General features: G+C 38.3%; 1 protein-coding gene across 4 annotated transcripts; it reads right to left on the reverse strand.

Moving 5' to 3' along the window:
- Nucleotides 1-1,127: 1,127 nt before the first annotated feature.
- On the reverse strand, nt 1,128-18,655 carry SHOC1 (shortage in chiasmata 1). Of its 4 annotated transcripts, none has more exons than XM_088948761.1 (9): nt 18,203-18,655; nt 17,804-17,890; nt 17,535-17,618; nt 17,374-17,448; nt 14,548-16,526; nt 7,933-8,140; nt 4,154-4,669; nt 1,866-3,344; nt 1,128-1,784 (listed from the first exon to the last, which is right to left on the reverse strand). In XM_088948761.1, the coding sequence occupies exons 1-9, from the start codon at nt 18,554-18,556 to the stop codon at nt 1,713-1,715; spliced, it is 4,854 nt and encodes a 1,617-aa protein (XP_088804887.1). In that variant the 5' UTR covers nt 18,557-18,655; the 3' UTR covers nt 1,128-1,712. The 4 variants fall into 4 exon arrangements, with proteins under 4 accessions (XP_088804887.1, XP_088804886.1, XP_088804889.1 ...); XM_088948760.1 differs by having other exon boundaries at nt 1,866-3,359; XM_088948763.1 differs by lacking the exon at nt 1,128-1,784 and having other exon boundaries at nt 2,782-2,961; nt 3,233-3,344.
- Between the last annotated feature and the right edge of the window lie 169 nt (nt 18,656-18,824).

The raw sequence follows: 18,824 nt of genomic DNA on the forward strand, positions 1-18,824 counted from the left end.
CAACGTGACTTTAGCACCTATAGGTAGGGGTGTCAATTGGATTAGATTAGGTCCGATCCAATCCAGTCCAATGTGAGTCTATTACAAATGGACCAGCTCTAATCCAATTCAATGTTTTGACTGTCCAATCTGGTCAAATTTATTTTAACTTAGATTGGTTTCATAGTTTCAATCCAAAACTGATGCATTGGCACCTATATTCTTATCTTATATCAAAAGATCAGATATAAGCTCAATACAAACCCAATCCAATATAAATTTATTATAGACGTCCTAAGTCCAATCCAATCCAATAAATACTTTGAACCATTAAATCTAGATTGGTCCAATTCAATGTCTTGTTGATCCATCCAATCCGTCCAAATTAAGTTTGATTTATACAGGGTCCAATCTAAAACCAGTCCATTGACACCCCATAGGGACAGAGGTTACAAGCAACTTGTAGCCATAGTCTAGACCTGTTAGTAGGGTTAATGGGAATGGAGGGCCCACTGACTTGTACAACAACGATAACCTGCCTTTCCATGAGGTTGAATCAGATTTTTTATGGAATGCCAATCTATCACACACACTACTTTGCCATGGTCTAAATTTGGTGATTAATATAAGCAAATGCTATTCAAACAATTGTTTCAATGTCACCAACAAGATTCCATGTTAACGACCATTTTCCATCAAAACAGCATCTTAATTCAGCAATGTTAGAAGAAACAGTTGCAACATTATTTTTCTGCGTTATTTTAGTTATACTTTTTGAGGCTTACATGGCAATTTGACCCATCCCATAGGCCCCACCCTGCCCCACCCCGACTTATATTATACGGCATAATATATATAAAAAATTGTTAATACATATTATATTCAATTGTCAGTATGCAGTAGGAATGGCCAGGACAGGGCGGGGCAAATTTGGGGATCCCCATTTCCTGCAGGGACGGGATGGGGTTAGGATTTCTAGCCCCGGTGGGGTTTGGGGCAGGGTTTTAAATTCGAGGCTGGGGACAGGGCATGCAAAACGTGACGCCGTCCCACCCTCTTGCCATTCCTCTCGTTATATCTTTAGTATCGAGGTCACCTTAACTACACCTCTAGTCTATACAAACACTGATAGATTCACATCACGTTTCTTGAACAACCACAGCTTCTAAAGTTTTAGCAGTAGCCTTCTGGTTCACAGTATTTGATACACCCCCCCCCCCACCTTTACTTTTGATACACCAGGAAAACTAATTATAATGCTATACATTTTGGAACTCTGCTGCATTTATGAGTTCACCAGATGCTTGTCAATATACAGTAGGATACAAGGATCTTGCACTGTGGATGGAGGAATCAGATTCTAAACTTAAAGCCTTGTCCCAGTTCCAGGGTATCCTGAAGGAATTTACTTCATGGTAAGCTTTGTCTCTGTACTATTCATTCAGGCCCATACCGACTTGCATAGGACTAAATAATATTTTGGCAAGTCAAACATGTGTTAGTCAACCAGAGGGCCAAAGTGTTTGCAGCGTATTTGTGCATTAAAACTACTCAATGAAGTTAACATCAAGTCATAGGGAACCAGTCTTGGTTCAACTATACACCAAAACCTGCTCCAAGTTAATCCAATGTATTGTACTGTTAACTAGAAATGAAGAAACCATAGCGATCAGAAGGTGCAGGAACTGTACCTGGCACATGATCCAGCCATTTCATGCTTTGTTTTGCAATCTTTATCTTAGATTTCTATTACTCCAAACTAGCTTACTTTGTGTTCCGCTTGCATTCCTCACAAAAGATAGAGTCTGCAGTTGGTCAAGTGTAATAAATTTCATACAATCTCAAGAAAATTATTTGCAAATCTAAAACAGGTGTTGCAGATATACCTGTCTCGCTCTCTTATCAATAGGAGTCCATGTTGGAAGAATGGAATCTGCAATCTTCTCATACTTGGATGAAGTTGGTTGTGTCGATGACTTCTGCCTCTTTTGTTTGATTATTTTCTTTGGATTGCTTCCTCCTTGATACCTATAATGATCAAAAGTTGGACTTTTTCTCTTTGTAATTTTCTCTGCATTCCCAGAATATCCAAAATTAGTTATGGCAGTTTCACATGGAAGGGATAACCTATGTGCCCTGCTCTTTTCTTTGATTCGATTAAGAAACTTGATTGTCCAAGGTGATGCTTGTTGAATTTGTGATGAACGAATTGAATTTGAGAGTACTGTTCCACTATCTTGAGATAATTGTTCTTTGGCATTTCTGTTAGAGCCCTGGATAGTTCTTTTGTCCAACATTTCTTGTTGTTTCAATGCAGATGCGCCCTTGTTGGCATCTATAGTTGGATATCCACAAATGTTTTCCTCCAACCTTGGTTTGTGATCCTTTAAAAGATTCCAGATATCTGTGCTAGAGCTGATCTCTTCAGACATTGGGAAGGAAGGATGGTTGCTTGGACCAAATGATGATCTAGTGGTTATAAAATTTCCTGTTATATGATCTCTTTCTATATTTGGCATCCTGAAAGGGTTAGCAATGGAGGGAAAGTCCTCACACATAAGTGAATTATTAATGGGCTCAACAACTTCACCTCTGAAATCCTCCTGTATATTTTCAGGGCTGTTGCCATTATAGTCTACATTATCCATTCGAAAAATATTCAAGCCCCATTTTGGACCAAACAATTGATCATTCAGAGAAAAATTGGAACCCTCAATCTTGTCTAATGTTTGAGGACCTTTGCCAAAATTCCATGATTGAAATGGCTGAAACATTCTAGAAGACTTCAAGTTGTCACCTGTAGATTGATTTAATCTATCAAACTGCAAGTCATCCATGGGTATTTCAAGTGTGCTGGCGCTTAAACATTTTCTCTTTTTTCTATCTGAGGCACTTCTGCTGTGATTATCCCCTGAATCTGGAGCAGAAGATACTGATGAACATTCTGTCATTCCAGACTTACATTCTTCAAGCTCCCCAAATCTACATAGAGCACCAAATAGAGCAAGACTTTCATCAGGAACATGATACTTCCCAATTTCCCTGATTCTGCGATCATGTGACCAATTAAGAAATTCAACAAGAAGGCCTCCAGAACACAGTATTGCATGAGCCAATAGTGGATTAACTGAAGGAAAGCTGGTAAGAAATGACTCTGCAAGGGTTTCTGATTCAAGCATTTTTGGATATAGGCCTCTATTCAACTTAATAGCATATCTGATACAACTAAGGATAATCTCATCTGTTAACTCACATGAATATGAGTAAAAGAGTTGTAAATCTACTCCCAGACTAGCTGCAGCAGCGTAGATTGCATCTGATGACTCCATTGTGGAAGCAAGGAAATTTCTCTCCCCCTCAAATACCTGTGAAGAAAAAGACTGGAAGGTAAAGAGCCAAGGTTGTCATCCAGTATCATTTATAAGCAATATAAAATAATTTTCATTGTAGGCTTATTGTGGATTTTAAAGCATTAAGCAAAATATAAATGTTTCTATGACTAAAGAAATGGTTCTTAAATTAACCATGTTTGGTTCATTTTGACTGAAGGAAATTGACTTACATCATGCAGGACCTGCACAAATAGAGGCATGCAACAACCAGGAACCTTCATTTAAGTAGGTGTGCACTCAGTTACGATCAAACTAAGACCAACAAAGATAGCCTAAAGTGATTGGGAATTTGTGACAGGAAATCTTAACATCTTTTTGCTGTTTGAGTGATCTTTTTTCATGCAAAATTTCACCATCTCTTTGTGACCTTACCTTCGGCTGTTGGATACAATCCAACTAAGTAGGCTTTTCTTTTTCTTTTTTTCTTTGATGGGCTCAATTAAGTAGGTTATGGATCTCTAGTTTTAGATATACATTACAACCAAACTGGACTGAATCTGATCCGATCTGATTTAGATTCAATCTGACAACATCCAAACATATGTATATGAAGTTACCATGTATCTACCTAGTAAAGTTGACATGAATAATATAATTTTAATCATTAAGTTGTAGGTTCAAGTCTGGGTTTTCAGTTCATTCTATTAATGACATACCATCTGTCTATATACCTTAGAGAAAGAAATTGTCATCATTTGCACCTGGTTAGTTTTGTCTTTTCCAGTGAAATAGCCTACTTTAATGTCTAAATAAGAGCCAAGCATCATAAAAAAGGCAATTACCAGGATACAATTGCTGAAAGCAAAACTGAGTGATGTCAGAATGTTCGTCGCAATATTTTCAATGCACAATGGTATGCTTGAAGAAGCTTCTTGTGTAGATGTTTTTTGTCCAATGTTTCTATAATCATACCATACTAGGCACATTGCAGCACTAATGACAAGATCCACAGGAAGATTCATTTCACGCTCCACAACTTGAACTCCTTGTTTCTCCAGTGCAAGAATCCTTTGGTATGAGCTTCTCCGGGATATTAGCATTTCCTTATCAAAATTTTGGGTGTTCACAACAAGGACTATATCAGGATATGAAGGCATAGTTGATTGTATCTGCTTGCTTTCCATGTCAGAGGACACACTAGGACCTGTCATAGGCACACTGCAAGTCCCTGCATGATCTGTAGCTCCCAAAATTTCCATTTGAAAACTCTCCTCAATAGGTAAAACGTTTAGCAGTTCCTCAAACTTCCGGCCATAGATACCCTCATACAGGGTAGGAATTGATTGAGTGGTTTCCCCCTAGAGCATAGCTAGTGTGAGTGCATTAGTATAATGTCAAACTATATGTTATAACATCAACAATAATAAATATAGACAATGCATAGCCTGAGAAAGAAAGTGAAAAAATCATATAAAAAATATGTAGATGTACAAAGGAAACCAGAGAAATGACAAAGCCATGGGAACCATCAAAGAACAGGAACTAGAATATATAGTGTAGAAATCAATGACATGAATTCAGAATTTAAAAACAGGAAATTTTCATTACGATTTTAAGCTCCTATATGAAATTTGTCTACTTTAACTTTTGCATCTGAAATTCATCTTCCTACAAAACTGTATATAACAGAAGAACAAAATTTCTTATAAGCAACAGAAAGAGAAAATCTAAATGTTATGTTTAGATATTGTTTAATTTGTTACTTTCTTGTCCTTGTTTGAAAAAGTAAAATGACCCTACCTCCAATGAGAGAGGAGGGACCATGTCCCTTCTTATATAATACCCCTTTATCCATCAAACTTGAACCATTCATTCTTAACTTCATTTCCTGCAGTACACCATTCTAATATGGACATCAAAGTAGTCTTAGAGTTGAGCCTAGGAATTTATTGTTTTTTCTTGAATTTTTCTCTAATCTTGTCACAGATTTGGTGATATTACATTTTTATGTGGACTTCATCAATTTAAGTTGTTAATTAGATCATTGTTAGGGTTTCTGTGAAGTTTCAGAACCATTGGATCAGTAGATTATAAGTTATAGTGTTTCTTTTCTCTTACTTTAGTTTGCAGTGACCATATTATAATTATGGTCAACTCCAAAGCCATCATCCTAGTTACTTATATGCATTTGTTATCTTTTCTTTTCAATGCAGAATGGACTAATAAAATGGATTTTTACTCTAGATCTTCTGAAGGTTTTCTTCTCCTAGACCCTAATCCTCTTCTACTACTCTTTTACTAATTGTTTCTTCGTATTCTTTAGTTTTTCTTCTTATCTGTAACTTTGATCTAAATATTGATTATAGTTGTAACTCAAATCCATTAGAAGACAACAATTTTATTGATTCAACCTGTCTTTGATTTCAAAGAAAGTTCTTCACCCTTTCTTAATCTTGAAAATTCTGTGTATGCTTGTTTTTAGCCTTTTTTTCTCGCTCTAGAATCCTCTCTTTGAAATTTTAACCTCCCATACCAATCCTAAACCATTTCTTGGACTTATTCACATCTTCCAGCCCCAAAACCTGGCTCTTAACTTATCACTTTTCCCAGTTCTCTTCACCATTTCCTTTTACAACAATTCCTTAATTTCACCAACTGCCTAGTGTTCATAGGAAGGTTTGCTACCATCTTACAGTGTTCCCTCTTCTATCTTCTAACATAACATATCTATAACTGACACTTTACCTGTTTCCTTCTTCAGCATGCTACGCTACTAACTATATTTTTAGTTATCACAATTTCTTATGATTCTTTGCCAAGTAATAACATGTACTAAGGGAGTAAAGAAGGATGGAGGGTAAGGTTGTGCTAAACAGAAACACTGAACCATGAAAGCACACTTAACATTATGGAAAATTGTTCTGTAAAAATAAGAGTAATGTGAAATGCAAACTATGATTTCAAACAGATTTATAGACAATAAATTGTTTGACAACAAAGTCATTTAGATACATTGCATAAATGAAACAATCCCTAGGAAGTAATGTTTTCAACCCAATCACACCTGGAATCATCTACCTTCAAAAACTGTTGACTTAGTCAACAATCTGTTGACCAATCCAGTTGAACCACTTAAACATTTGACCTGTTCACTGGGTCACATGTCAGACATATATTCTTTTTTTTCCTTTTATATTTTTAGCCATTTCCATCATTAATAACAATATCTCATTTAACACACTTATTTTTATTTAATATAACAAATATAAAATATTAGAGAATGCTCAATATTTCTGTAATTTCCTTTACATTTTAGTTTATTTTTTATATCTTTGTTATTTAATTTTTTTGATGTCACAGGCTGACTTATTTGACCCAAATGGTTGAACTGCTTACTCACCATGCAGGTGAAAAAGTGGTTCCATTTCCAGCTTGATTTTAAAAGCATTGCTGGGAAGTAAAATTTGATACTGGAGGTAAAACAGGTCACACTCAAATGAACAGGTTAGCTAATAGAGATAGTCTCAAGTATCTTACTTTATGTCTGGCCTCTTAGTTCTGTTTCAAGAACAGAACATTGCCTTAATTTTATTATTTAAAGCTTCATCCAAATAGCTGTAATACACACTTGCACAATCTTGTGTCCAAAATGAAAGTTCGTATGAGTAGCTGCATGCAAAACATCTGGACATAGGCCCCGTTTGGCGTGTCTTTCTGCACAGTCTTTCGGATGCTTACAAGCCAGGAAGACCGAAAATCGGTCTATTCCTATTTGGCACGCGGAAGATCCCACTGCCAAAAGACAGGGTACCCAAAAGACACGGGAAGCCCATTTTAGGCTGATTTCGGGAAGCTCCAAATGAAGCTTCCCGCGTCTTCCGCGTCTTAATCTCACACAGAAAGACCCAAAACGACGCATGGAAAGATGCACGTCTGCCAAACGGTCTTCAGGCTGCCCAGATCTTATGTCAAAAGCTCAATGCATCTATTGACTGTCAGAGCTACGAGAAGATCTTCTCAAAAAGACTTGCCAAACGGACCCATAATTTAAGGGTTAAATATCCAGAAAACTGAGTAATGTATAGATATGTGATGAGGATCTGGACACATGTTTTAATTGCTTGTGCTTGACAAACCTTAATTCTTGAGCTGCTTCAGTTTAACCCAAAGTCTAACTTATTAATCTGACCTTTTCCTATTTTCTAAACCCTGAATACCAATTTTAACTGAGTTACAAAGTAAGATAATTTCCAGAATCACTGTGTTTGTGCCCATCAAACTCAAATCATCTGTTTTCATATACAGAAAATAAGTAGAAATCAGGTTGACAAGTCCATCTTTTATAACCACTTAAAAGACAATAGACATTCTGAATTTGCTATCTATTAATGCCTAATGGAATAAAGTATGAAAACTTAAATATAAAAATCCATTCTTTTACAAAACGTTGCATAAATAAACTAACTTAAAAAAATAATTAAGAACTTGATAAATGAAAAGAGAAACAAAATATAAACTACTGACCATCCTTGTAACTCAATCAATCCATAGCATGTATGAATATTCAGGAAATAGTTAATTATCTCATAGTTGATACCCATTCATAAGGAAACAATGTTACCATTATAAACTGAGAACTTTCTGGTACATAAACACCTTCACAAAGCGCTTTGGAAGCAATGCATTCATCTAGTTCCACCTTCAGGAAGTGGACAAAAGGCAAACCAACTACCTTCGGGAAAATTGTGGATATTCTAGATGAGCTGTATGAACCTCCATATTCCAAGAGAATTCTGAACTTGTTGAATGGAAGTGATGCAGTAAAATGCCTTCGGAATAAATTGAAAAGGAAGAATTATCTTTTGTACTAGTGATTAACCAAAAAGCATACATAAATTTGCCTTCAGATGCAGTAATATGTGATATGTTATTGTAACACAATAACCAATAAATGTACAAAGTACAAACAACAATGGAGATTTGGGGATATGAAAGGATTTAACTATCATATCAGCCATTCCTTATTTTGTAACATGCACAAAGGCAGTTGCTCTTGCCTTCGGAATAAAATGAAAAGGAATTATTTTCTACTAGATTACGACTAATTAACCATAAAGAGAAACTATGATGCACGTCTTCAAGGCTGTAATGAACATTTTGATTGTAATATTTCTCTGTCACATAATAACCAGTAATTGTAAAAATGAAAAATAGAATCCATGGAGTTAAGAGGGGATTTAACTATAAAGCAGGTGTTGCATATCCTCTAATATACAAAGGAAAAAAAAAAAAGCCTTCGGATACATGCTAATAATATGACCACCTGCACAACATGGATTACAGCATTTACACCGTAAGTGAAAACCACTCAAAACATAAGGAATCTACTTCACGTGCATGGCCCGTTGGTGTTTGGGCTTCTGACACTGGTATGGGCTGAATTCTAATCTGAGCCATATCTGGGGTATGGACTGAAGTATGGGCTGAAGGCCCATCAATTCCCCCCCCCCCTTCAATTTAACCTTGTCCTCAAGGTTAAGATAAGAGAATTATTTTTCCAGATACTCCTCCCAAGTGGCATCTTCACAAGGTAGATACTTCCAAATTACCAGGGCTTCCTTGCTATATTTCTTCCCTACCTTGACCTATTGGAAATCAATGATCTCAACAGGCTCAGGATGTAGTTTCCCTTCATCATCGAACTCAGGAATGCTTGGGCTAATTGATGTGTTAGGCCCGAGGCTTTCCTTCAGTAGTGAAACATGGAATACTAAGTGCAAGCGGGAACAAGCGGGCAAGTCCAGCCTATAGGTGACTTCGCCCACCTAGCTTGTGATGTAAAATGGGCCAAAGTACGATGGTGTGAATTTGGGCCAATGCTTGTGGACTAAGGACACCTGACGGTAAGGTCAATGTTTTAAATAGACATAATCACCAACCTCAAAGTGGGCGGGCATGTGTTTCTTATCATATTGGGCCTTCATCTACTACTAGGCCCACGCTAGATGCTCTTTCAAGGATCTTATGATTTCATCTCTCTTCATTAGGGAGTCTTCCACCTTAGCTACCACTGATGATCCTTGCTCATATGGCAAGATAGAAGGGGGCTCTCTCCCATAGAGCACCTTAAAAGGAGTGATAGTTGTTGAGGCATGGTACGTGGTATTATACCACAACTCATCCCATGGCAACCACTGCAACCAATTTTTGGGTCTTTCTTCGGTAAAACACCTTAAGTAAGTTTCCAGGCATTTGATCACGTCTTCTGACTGCCCATCCGTTTGTGGATGGTAACTAGTGGATTGGCACAGCTTGGCCCCTTGGACCTTGAAGTATTTGATCCAAAACCTACTCATGAATGTTGGATCTCAGTCAGTGACGATCAATCGAGTAACTTCTTGGATGAATGCTCAGGCCAATTGGGCTCCTGTGTAGGGGTGTGTAAGGCCCATGAAGTGACTATACTTGGTCAATCTATCTACAATCACCATGATCACTGACTTGTCGGTAGAGAGGGACAACCCCATGATAAAGTCCATAATGATGTCATCCCAGACCTGACTCGGGATAAGAAGTAGCATAAGAAAACCAACAGGAGTCTAATTATCATATGTACACTACTGGCAGACAACATAATGGGCCACGAACTGTTGTATGCTTTTCTTCATACCTAGCAAGAAGAAATGATAGTGCACCCCTGTATAGGTCCTTAGAACCTTAGAATGTCCCCTTAAGGATGAGTCATGGAACAACCTCAGCACCTTGGGAATGAACTGAGAGTGGGCTGAAATGATCAATCGACCATTGTGGAAGAGGTCGAGACCTATTAGGTTGTACCTAGGTGTGGTTGTAGGGTTTGTCTAAAGCTTCTTGGTAATCTCCTTAACTGCCTTGCCACTTTTGGCCTCCTCCTGGAGCCCTTCTAACAATGGGTATGTAGGCCTAGAATCAACCATCACTAATAACTCATGGACTCGAGACAAGGCATTTGTAGCCTGATTGACTGGGCCTGGCTTGTACTCTACTCGGTAATCATAACCCAACAATTTGAAAAGGCATAATTGTTGCTCTGGGTTGTGTACTGGTTGCTCTAGTAGGTGTTTAAGACTCTGATGGTCAATTCTTATGATAAAGGGTTGTCCCAAGAGGTAGGGTCACCATTTCAACACTGATAAGGCCACAACCATCAATTCTTTATCATCAGAACCGCACCAATCCCAGACTTAGAGGCATTGCATTAGGCAAAAAATTCTTGGGAGAAATCTGGTAGGCTAAGAATGGGAGGAGCTAATAGATCTGCCTTGAGAGTTTCAAAAGCCTTTTGGGCCTCCTCATCCCAATTAAAGGCATTTTTCTTGAGTAGCCAAGTCAGTGAGCCTGCCAGAAGCCCATAATTCTTTATGAAATGCTTGTAGTAGCCTATAAGACCAAGGAACCCCTAGAGATCTTTGATTGTGTAAGGGGTAGGCCAGTTGATTACAGCTAAGATCTTATCTAGGTTTTCTCTCACTTGTCTCTGCAAGACTATATGTCCCAAATAATGTACTTCAGTCTGTCCAAATAAGCACTTTAAAGTCTTAGCATAGAGATTGTTCTTTCGCAAGGCGTCTAGGGTGATGATAAGGTATTGCAAGTGGGACTCCCAACCGTCATTGTACACAAGTATATCATCAAAAAAATACTGAGATGAAATGCCTCAAATAAGGACAGAATATATCATTCATCAAGGCTTGAAAAGTGCATGGGGCGTTGTTTAGGCTGAAAGGCATAACAAAAAATGGTGCCCGTCATGTGTCCGAAATGTTATTTGGTGCACCTAAATTTGGCAGTATCCGGCTCTGAGATCCAATTTAGAAAACACCTTAGCAGCTCCAACTTGTCTATAACTCATCTATGACAGGTATTGGAAACCGGTCCTTTATCGTGATGCAGTTAAGAGTCTGGTAATCCACGTAAAACCTCGACGTCCCTTCTTTTTTCTTAACAAGAAAAACTGGGGAGGAGTTAAGGGTTGGAGTTGGGTTGTATCATCCCCTTTTCTTAGAGGTCCACTACTATCTTCTCTATCTCTTCTTTTTGGAAGTGTGAATATCAGTATGGTTTCACATTGGTGGGTCCCGCTCTAGGTATGCTAGTTATTTTGTGGTCTTGGACTCTAGTTGGGGGGTAATTCTTTAGGTTCTTGGAAGACATCATGTTAGGAGTTGAGAATTTGTTAAAGGCCCATCTAATTCGATTTTAACCCATTTGTACACATTTATGTCGCGAGGGTTGGGCCAACTAGATCTAGGCCCATGAATAAGACAGCTGGTGGAGACAGGTGTTGGCACTATTTGAGGCCCATTCCCGGATCTTCTTGTATTTGTGGCCTAAGCTCAAGGCCCTCTAAGGTGCAGGGTTGACCATTCATCTAAAACACCATAGTTAGGTTGGTTAGTTGCTTGTGATTGGGCCCAGCTATCTTAGCCATTACACCCCCGGGATTACATCCAACCCCCTTAACTCCAACGGGTCTAAGTCAGCCTTTAACAAATAACCTTGGGTCTAAATTTCCACTGCTTTACAGACCCCCCGTCAGAGACCAATTTGTATCCATTGGCCACATGTACTGAAAATGTCTCAATGGGCTCAACCACCATGCTCAACCTTTTAGCTAATACTTTAGAGACAAAATTCAAAGAGCTATTGCTATCAACAAGAATAGCTATGGGTTGGCCTTTAATAACTCCCCTAAGCCTCGTGGTTTAAGGGGAGAAGGTACCTGTGAGGGCATGGAAAGATACCTTTGGGGCTTCTTCCTCCCTTGGCTCAATCGGATCCTCCTCATCAATTGTAACCATAGGATCCTTGTCATCCCCCTCATCAAGTTGTAGTAAGAACAATGGGGGCTTCTTACCCAGACCAAACTTATCATCGTAGTTGTAGCAGAGGCCCCATTCCCTTTGGACTGTATTTCCACCCAAGATAATTTCCTGAGAGGTAGGCCCAATGGTCCAATTGGTTTTACCGAGGGCAATTCAATGTTAGGAGGTGGAGTTTTAATGATTGGGTCGATGTGGTTGGGCCTTGGTATCTGTCTGAGTCTATTCAGAAGTTCTTCATGTAAACAGGCCAAGTCGGCCACAACTACCATTGTCATTGGCTGAAGAGCCTTGCCTCCACTTGGATACCCTCTCAAGGTCCCCTTACAAAGCTGTAGACTAAAGCTTTCTAAGGCCACCCATAAACCTGAGAGGCTAGCTTTCCAAATTCATTTTGGCCTCTCACAGACTCCACTTGTTTTAACTTCACCAAGGCTTCACCAAAGTCTTAAAACCTAGAAGGACCAAACTGAATGCATAAAACTTCTGTAAGTTCTAACCATCCCATCTGGGGGGTTGGAATGCTGATACCAATGTAGCCATTGGATGGCTTCCTCTTCCAAATGGATTGAGGTCATTGATGCTCATTGGTGTTCAGATATGTCATTAAGTTCGAAAAACTGTTCAGCTCTAAATATCCAAGAAAGGGGGTCCTCACCTGAAAACGTCAGAAATACCAGTTTGGCTGATCATACCAAGTTGGTTCTAGTGTGAGACTGGTCCTATTGACTCGACCCTTCACTGTCGCCTTCTTTCTGAGATGAACTTGCGTTCCTCTGGCACTGACCAGCTACCGCCGAGACAAACTCCTTCAGTTCTCGGAGTTCTCCTAGCACCTTGTGGAGCTCCCTTCTAGCCAGTCTGTGCGGTCCTCCACTGCTGAAGCTCTCATGTTTGGCATCCTCATTCTCCAACCAGCTCGTTGATCAGGGCTCTGATACCACTCTAATGGGATACTGCCCACTACAGAGGTCTCTTCAAGGGTAACCTATCCTCCTGAAGACAAGGGGATAGGAAAAAGCGAATGAGTGAGAATAATCAGGGTCTGCCGTGATCTCTTATTGTGTTATTTATAGCTTATACAAGGATCCACAAGTGACATGCATGGCAGATATTTACGACTAGCATGGCTTCCTTGTGTATATGTAGCGAATAGGAGGGCAACCAACTTCACGTGCATGGCCAGCTGGTGTTTGGGCTTCTGATGCTGGTCTGAGCTGAATGCTAACCTGAGTCGTATCTAGGGTGGGTGTGGATTGCAATATGGGCTGAAGGCCCATCACAATCAAATTAAGATGGTATTTGATACAGTCGTGTTTCAAGGTGAAATGTTTCAGCTTACATCATGGTGTTTCAAGCTACACAGGTAACAAAGAAACATTTTGGCACAAAAATCAGACTACAATATTTTGTAATTCAAACATGTAGGCCACCACAAGACAAATGAAGCAGGAATACCCTCCAAATTCAATAAACATCATTTTGATGTTTCTTCCAGACACCCCCCCCCCTATGTGCAAAAGCTGATGCAAAATCCAGAGTCCAAGTTGAATCTGCTATACCAAATATGTTTTTTGAACGTTAAAGTTGAATCGCCTATGTGGTGCTGATGTAGCAGCCTTTCAACCTGAAATGGGACTACTGCAAAACAAGCTGTAAATCCTTTCAAGTTTGGAGTGGTCTACCACCAAGAAATCCCTTATGATGTGATTAGGTGTGATCCCACAGAACAGTAGTCGCTTATCTAATAAACTAAAAATAATAATTATCTATTTATAAAAGGCATAAACCAGGGCATCATATCAAATTTGGAAAGATTGTTTCAAGAATCCAAAAATACAACCTGCATATCTTGCAGGACAAGTCCACAAGTATGTAAAGACTCTTATTATGGAAAGAAGAAAAAGCTAGAAGTTAAAATATGAAAATTAAGAACTTATTACTACAATCTTTGAAAGACTAGAAAAATGAGCTATAAAAGCTAAAATGAATATCATGCATGCCAAACACATTCAGTGTTCTTACAACTATAATAGACTAGATTTCTTTTTGTGGATAGAATGGGATTAAATAACCTCATAATTGTGGTGTAGTACATCTAACTGACCTATTGTCTCAGGATTTAGGCATGCCATGGGGAAAGTTGCAATGTCTAGTAAATACATTTAAATTGTAACATTTTTTCCTATTCTATGCAGATGTTGATTAACTTTATAATTCAACAAGAGGAATAATGAAAAAAGTGAAAATTCAACTAGCTATACATATGAAATATTAAAAAGAAAAATGAATTATAACTTGCATTTAGCAGAATTTCCTGGGATTCATGCCCATAGAAATTGTGAAGATGTCAATAAGTAGAGATGGAGACTTACTCTTGAGATATTAATAAGCAATCAGAATGTTGCAAGGCTTGCATTGCAAGTTCTCTGCCCTCATCACCATCCCAAGCATCTGGCTGATCTGCATGTTTTTGAATATTTTGTACTTCATGGAATAATACTCCCATGGAATTCAACAATCTCTTCAATGGACACCAGAAAACTTGGTCAGCCACAATCAATACTTTACCATTTTCAGATGTTTTTGCCAACAAAATCTCCTGGATAACAGATAGGGATGGGTGTGATTCAGTTATTTTAATATCAGCCTTCTGGAGCTCATTCTCAATCAAGGATTGGAGGAAGCTTAATCTGAGTTTCAAGTGATTGAAGCTTCTACATAACTTGTTTACATACAAAGAAGTCACATGGATTCCATAAAAGCACAAGTAAGAAGCCATCTGTTTAATTGCATATAATGTGGCAAATGCTACGAGGGTTTCATCACTGCAAGCCAATGTTGCCCTCCCTGCACTTCTGTATTTAATCCAATCCATCAGCTTTTGCTTTTTAATGCTTAGCAAGTTAACATCATTAACAACTGAAGATGAGTTCTTTTTCAGATCTGTACTACTTTCCAATACCTCCAAGTAGATTTTTTGGAAGTGGACAATAAGATCCAGAATATTGTCAGATAGTTTAACTTGGTGAACCTCAATATCCCACTTTTGCAATTTTGCTTCAGTGGAAGCGCATGCTGATATTGAGTTGCTGGGTGAAACAACAGAGAATTCAGCTTTGTTGTCAAGTGTATCCTTAACAGCAGGTTCACTATTTCTCTGTATAGCAGCTCTGTGAGGATTCAAGAAAAACTCCAGATCATTGAAATTTGACATCATTTCAGATAATGGCACAACCTTCTCAACAATTCCATTGGGTTGGAGATTCTCTTTTCCGGTTTCACATTCATATTTTGACAAACTTGAAGAAACTTGCTTATTATCAACACTGGTAATCTCATTCAATATTTCCTTTCTTTCTAACGCGTTTGACCCATCAGGAATATCCTCAAGGTAAACAAAATCAGTTACCACCAGTTCAGTATTAAAAGACTCATAATCAGTGCTATATGTATCTATCCCCTCTAGTATGTTCCACTGAGTAGTAAAAATATCATGTCTACATCCATCTTCCTCCAAGAAGTGCCAATCTAAATATATCCCATCAGATGCAGATGGAAGATGTGGTTTGGAGTCGACCAATATTTCCTCAATAATTGTAGACATTAACTGTACATCTATGCCATCAGAGACAACAGGAATAGGTAAGGGTTTGAATGAGTCATCAGCCAGTGTTAGCTCATGACTAACAATTGACTCATAAAAATTACAAATAGAGTCTGTATCTTCTTTGAACATCTTGGCACATGCCTCTGGTTCTTTGATTGTTTGTGAGCCAGAAAAGGCTTCAAAAGATTTGTAGTCTAAATCAAGGATCTGAAACTCCTGAAAATAAGGTAGGTTGGTTATCAGAAAAGAACCACCACCTGACATTTCCAGGCTAACCGCTGATACCTCTTTAAGATCATTCTCTTCCTTTACATTTATAAATTCCATTTCTAGGGCCAAATCAAGATGTGTCAGTTCAGGTTGAGGGCATTGCTTTATTGGACATTGTTCTGGTAAGCACTCTAAAACATCAGTATCCATAGATCTCAATAATTCCTTGTTGTCAATCACTAGGACATCTTCCTCAGTCAAATTTTGATATCCAATATTTTCAAATAGCAAATGAAGCTCTTCATCCATGGATGGGCCTGTGTAGCATCTCGTGCTAATTTCATTTGCTTCTAAAAGAGGTAATTTGTTTCCATAGTAACAAATCGCATCCTGTGCAGAACCTGCATCTTCCATAAGATAAGATTCCCTTTCCTCCATATGATAGTCTGAAGCTATCTCTTCAACTGAATAAACTGATTTTGTAGCTTCATGAGGGTATTGAATTGTGATTCCCAGCACGAAATCCAGCATATGCTGCAACAAGGACCAAGTCAGGATCTGCTGCACTTATCCTGGAATTCTATTTAGCGTGTGACAGGTGTCCCCTTAGATATGCAATAAGCTAATAACTGTGAATAACTCCCAAAGTAGCTACAGAAATAAATAAGCAATCAACTTAAAACCAAACAAGTAAATAAATAAACAAACAAAATTTAATAATAAGAGGTACAAGACATGGATGAAAGGCTAATACAGAAGACTTCTTCCCAATTACACAAAGAAATAATATATCTTTTCAAATGTTCATTATTTATTAGAAAAGAAAAAGAAATCCTTTGTTATCTATCAAAAGAGAACTGAATGAATATTTGGGTGTCTTTAGTTTCTTTGAAAATATCAGCGTTGTCCCTAGAAATCTGAAATAGTCATGCTAACGGATTCATTTAATACCGCTTGGTAATTGTTTCAACTTCTGATGATCTACTAGAACATATGATAATAACTATCTGCTCTCCTATATGGATAGAAGAGAGATGAAATAGAAAAGGAAGGGTACGGGAGTCAACTATTGTTCCAGGACCATAACAATAAACTTCTAAGTTGACAGCACGTTGTCTTCTTACTGGGGCATTTCCAGGATTTGGGCTCTCCTACGAGCATACATGGTTCTGACATTTCGTCATCTATTTTTAGCAACAGTGGAATGGGAATTCCCAAGTTTTCTCTGGTACCACAAAGGAACTGATCACAAAATCTGAATCTGAACATTCATATTAAGGGCCGCAGAGAGAGACTAACTATCGTCTTAGAGAGAGAAAGAAAGATTAATATAATTATTGTTTTATGCGTTAGATGAGGAATAAGGTAAATAAATACTTACTGTAGTACTATTATGCTCTAGGATTTCAGAGAAGATTTGTCCATCTTCTTTTCCATCAAAGAACAGATGCTCATCCTGTGGAAGGGGAAAAATGGAAAAAAAATGAAATAACAGCGATGAAACATAAACGTAATAATCCCTTTAACATATTGCCGACTAACCAAGAAGAAATCCAGCATATGTGATTCAAATTGCATAACTCTAAACCCGCTTCTGTACTTGTCTTCACCAGTAGGCTCATTTTCCTTTGCAACAAACATGAACCAAAGACTGTAAAAGTGAAATCCTTACCGAAATTCAAATAACAAGAGATCATCTATTTCCAGCTGATAATAGGACTTATATTCGCTAAAAGATATTCCGATCAATAAATTCAAACAAGAAACAACTAAACTCGAAGTTCATTCTCCCTTTCAAATAAATCATTTACCTCTATTACTTCAATATCCAGAAGTTCAGATCCGAAATTCCTTGCCTTATTTGAAATAATTCCGTCATACAAAGAGGATCTTCTCTCCTTCAAGGAGTTTCAAATATAAATAGTAAATGAAGAGTTTAGGAAAAGCATTCTAACCGGGGAAAACAAAAACAAAATGAACAGAAGTTCTTAGCGGCTCTCTGCACAGAAATGAAGAGTTGAGATCTAAAGTTCTCCAATTTTTTCCTCCTTTTTAAAATTTAACAATGTACAGAAGCGGCAAAGGACTCTATGTAGAGACTTCAAGCAAAGGGGGAGGGGGGAATCAGATAAGTGGATAACGCCTTTTTTCTTAGTAAAAAAAATGGTGCAGAGGAACTATTTATCAATTTAGTGAAACTTCCATCTCACCTCTGTGGATCGAAAGTCGGCGAGTTGAGATATTGAAAATGTCCTTTCTGCAATTCTTTTCCTTCCGACAGTGCAATCATTTCGATTCTGTGCGCAAAAATCAGGAAAATCTGCATTTTCAACGACAATGCTGTGAGGAAGAACGTCAGAGAAGAAGCGAGAGAGAGCATCATCAATTGAAAATCCCTCGACGTCCAAAGAGACGCTTAAAACGGAATCAAAGCAACAAAGTTCTCCTCCGAAGCAGATGTTCGAGGGAGGGAAATGAGGGACTGGAAGACGGAGAAAGTTTAGTTCATCTAGGGCTCCATTCGAAGCTTTGAAGTAGTCGATATTGAGAAAACGAGTACGCATGCTATTAACGGTGGCTTTTCGATGAAGCAGAGGTGTAGTGTTCTTCAATTTCTTTGTCGCGAGAAGCAGCAGAGTAGATGGAGAAGTTCAGGCCGTTTTGCGAATGAATTGCCGCCTGATCAGTTTAAATAGAGGTGAGGATCTCCACTAAATTACGCGCACTATGCGTACGATAGTGTGACGTTGCCGTTATTGTCCCTCCTCCACGTAAGCACCAAATTAGTGAAGATGGGCCCTGTCGATTTTCAAGAAATCGGATTTGCTCGGT

Source organism: Nelumbo lutea, chromosome 6 (genome assembly GCF_056320005.1).
Source record: "Nelumbo lutea isolate HS-2025 chromosome 6, American lotus-T2T, whole genome shotgun sequence".
Taxonomy (NCBI): domain Eukaryota; kingdom Viridiplantae; phylum Streptophyta; class Magnoliopsida; order Proteales; family Nelumbonaceae; genus Nelumbo; species Nelumbo lutea.

Excerpts from the sequence above, each read along its gene's own strand:
- SHOC1 (XM_088948760.1), bottom strand. The coding sequence starts at position 18,556 with ATGCGTACTCGTTTTCTCAATATCGACTACTTCAAAGCTTCGAATGGA. Across the intron at positions 17,891-18,202 it reads CCGACTTTCGATCCACAGAG|GAGAGAAGATCCTCTTTGTA; the intron begins GTGAGATGGAAG and ends AACTCCTTGAAG. Across the intron at positions 17,619-17,803 it reads TGGATATTGAAGTAATAGAG|GAAAATGAGCCTACTGGTGA; the intron begins GTAAATGATTTA and ends TTTGTTGCAAAG.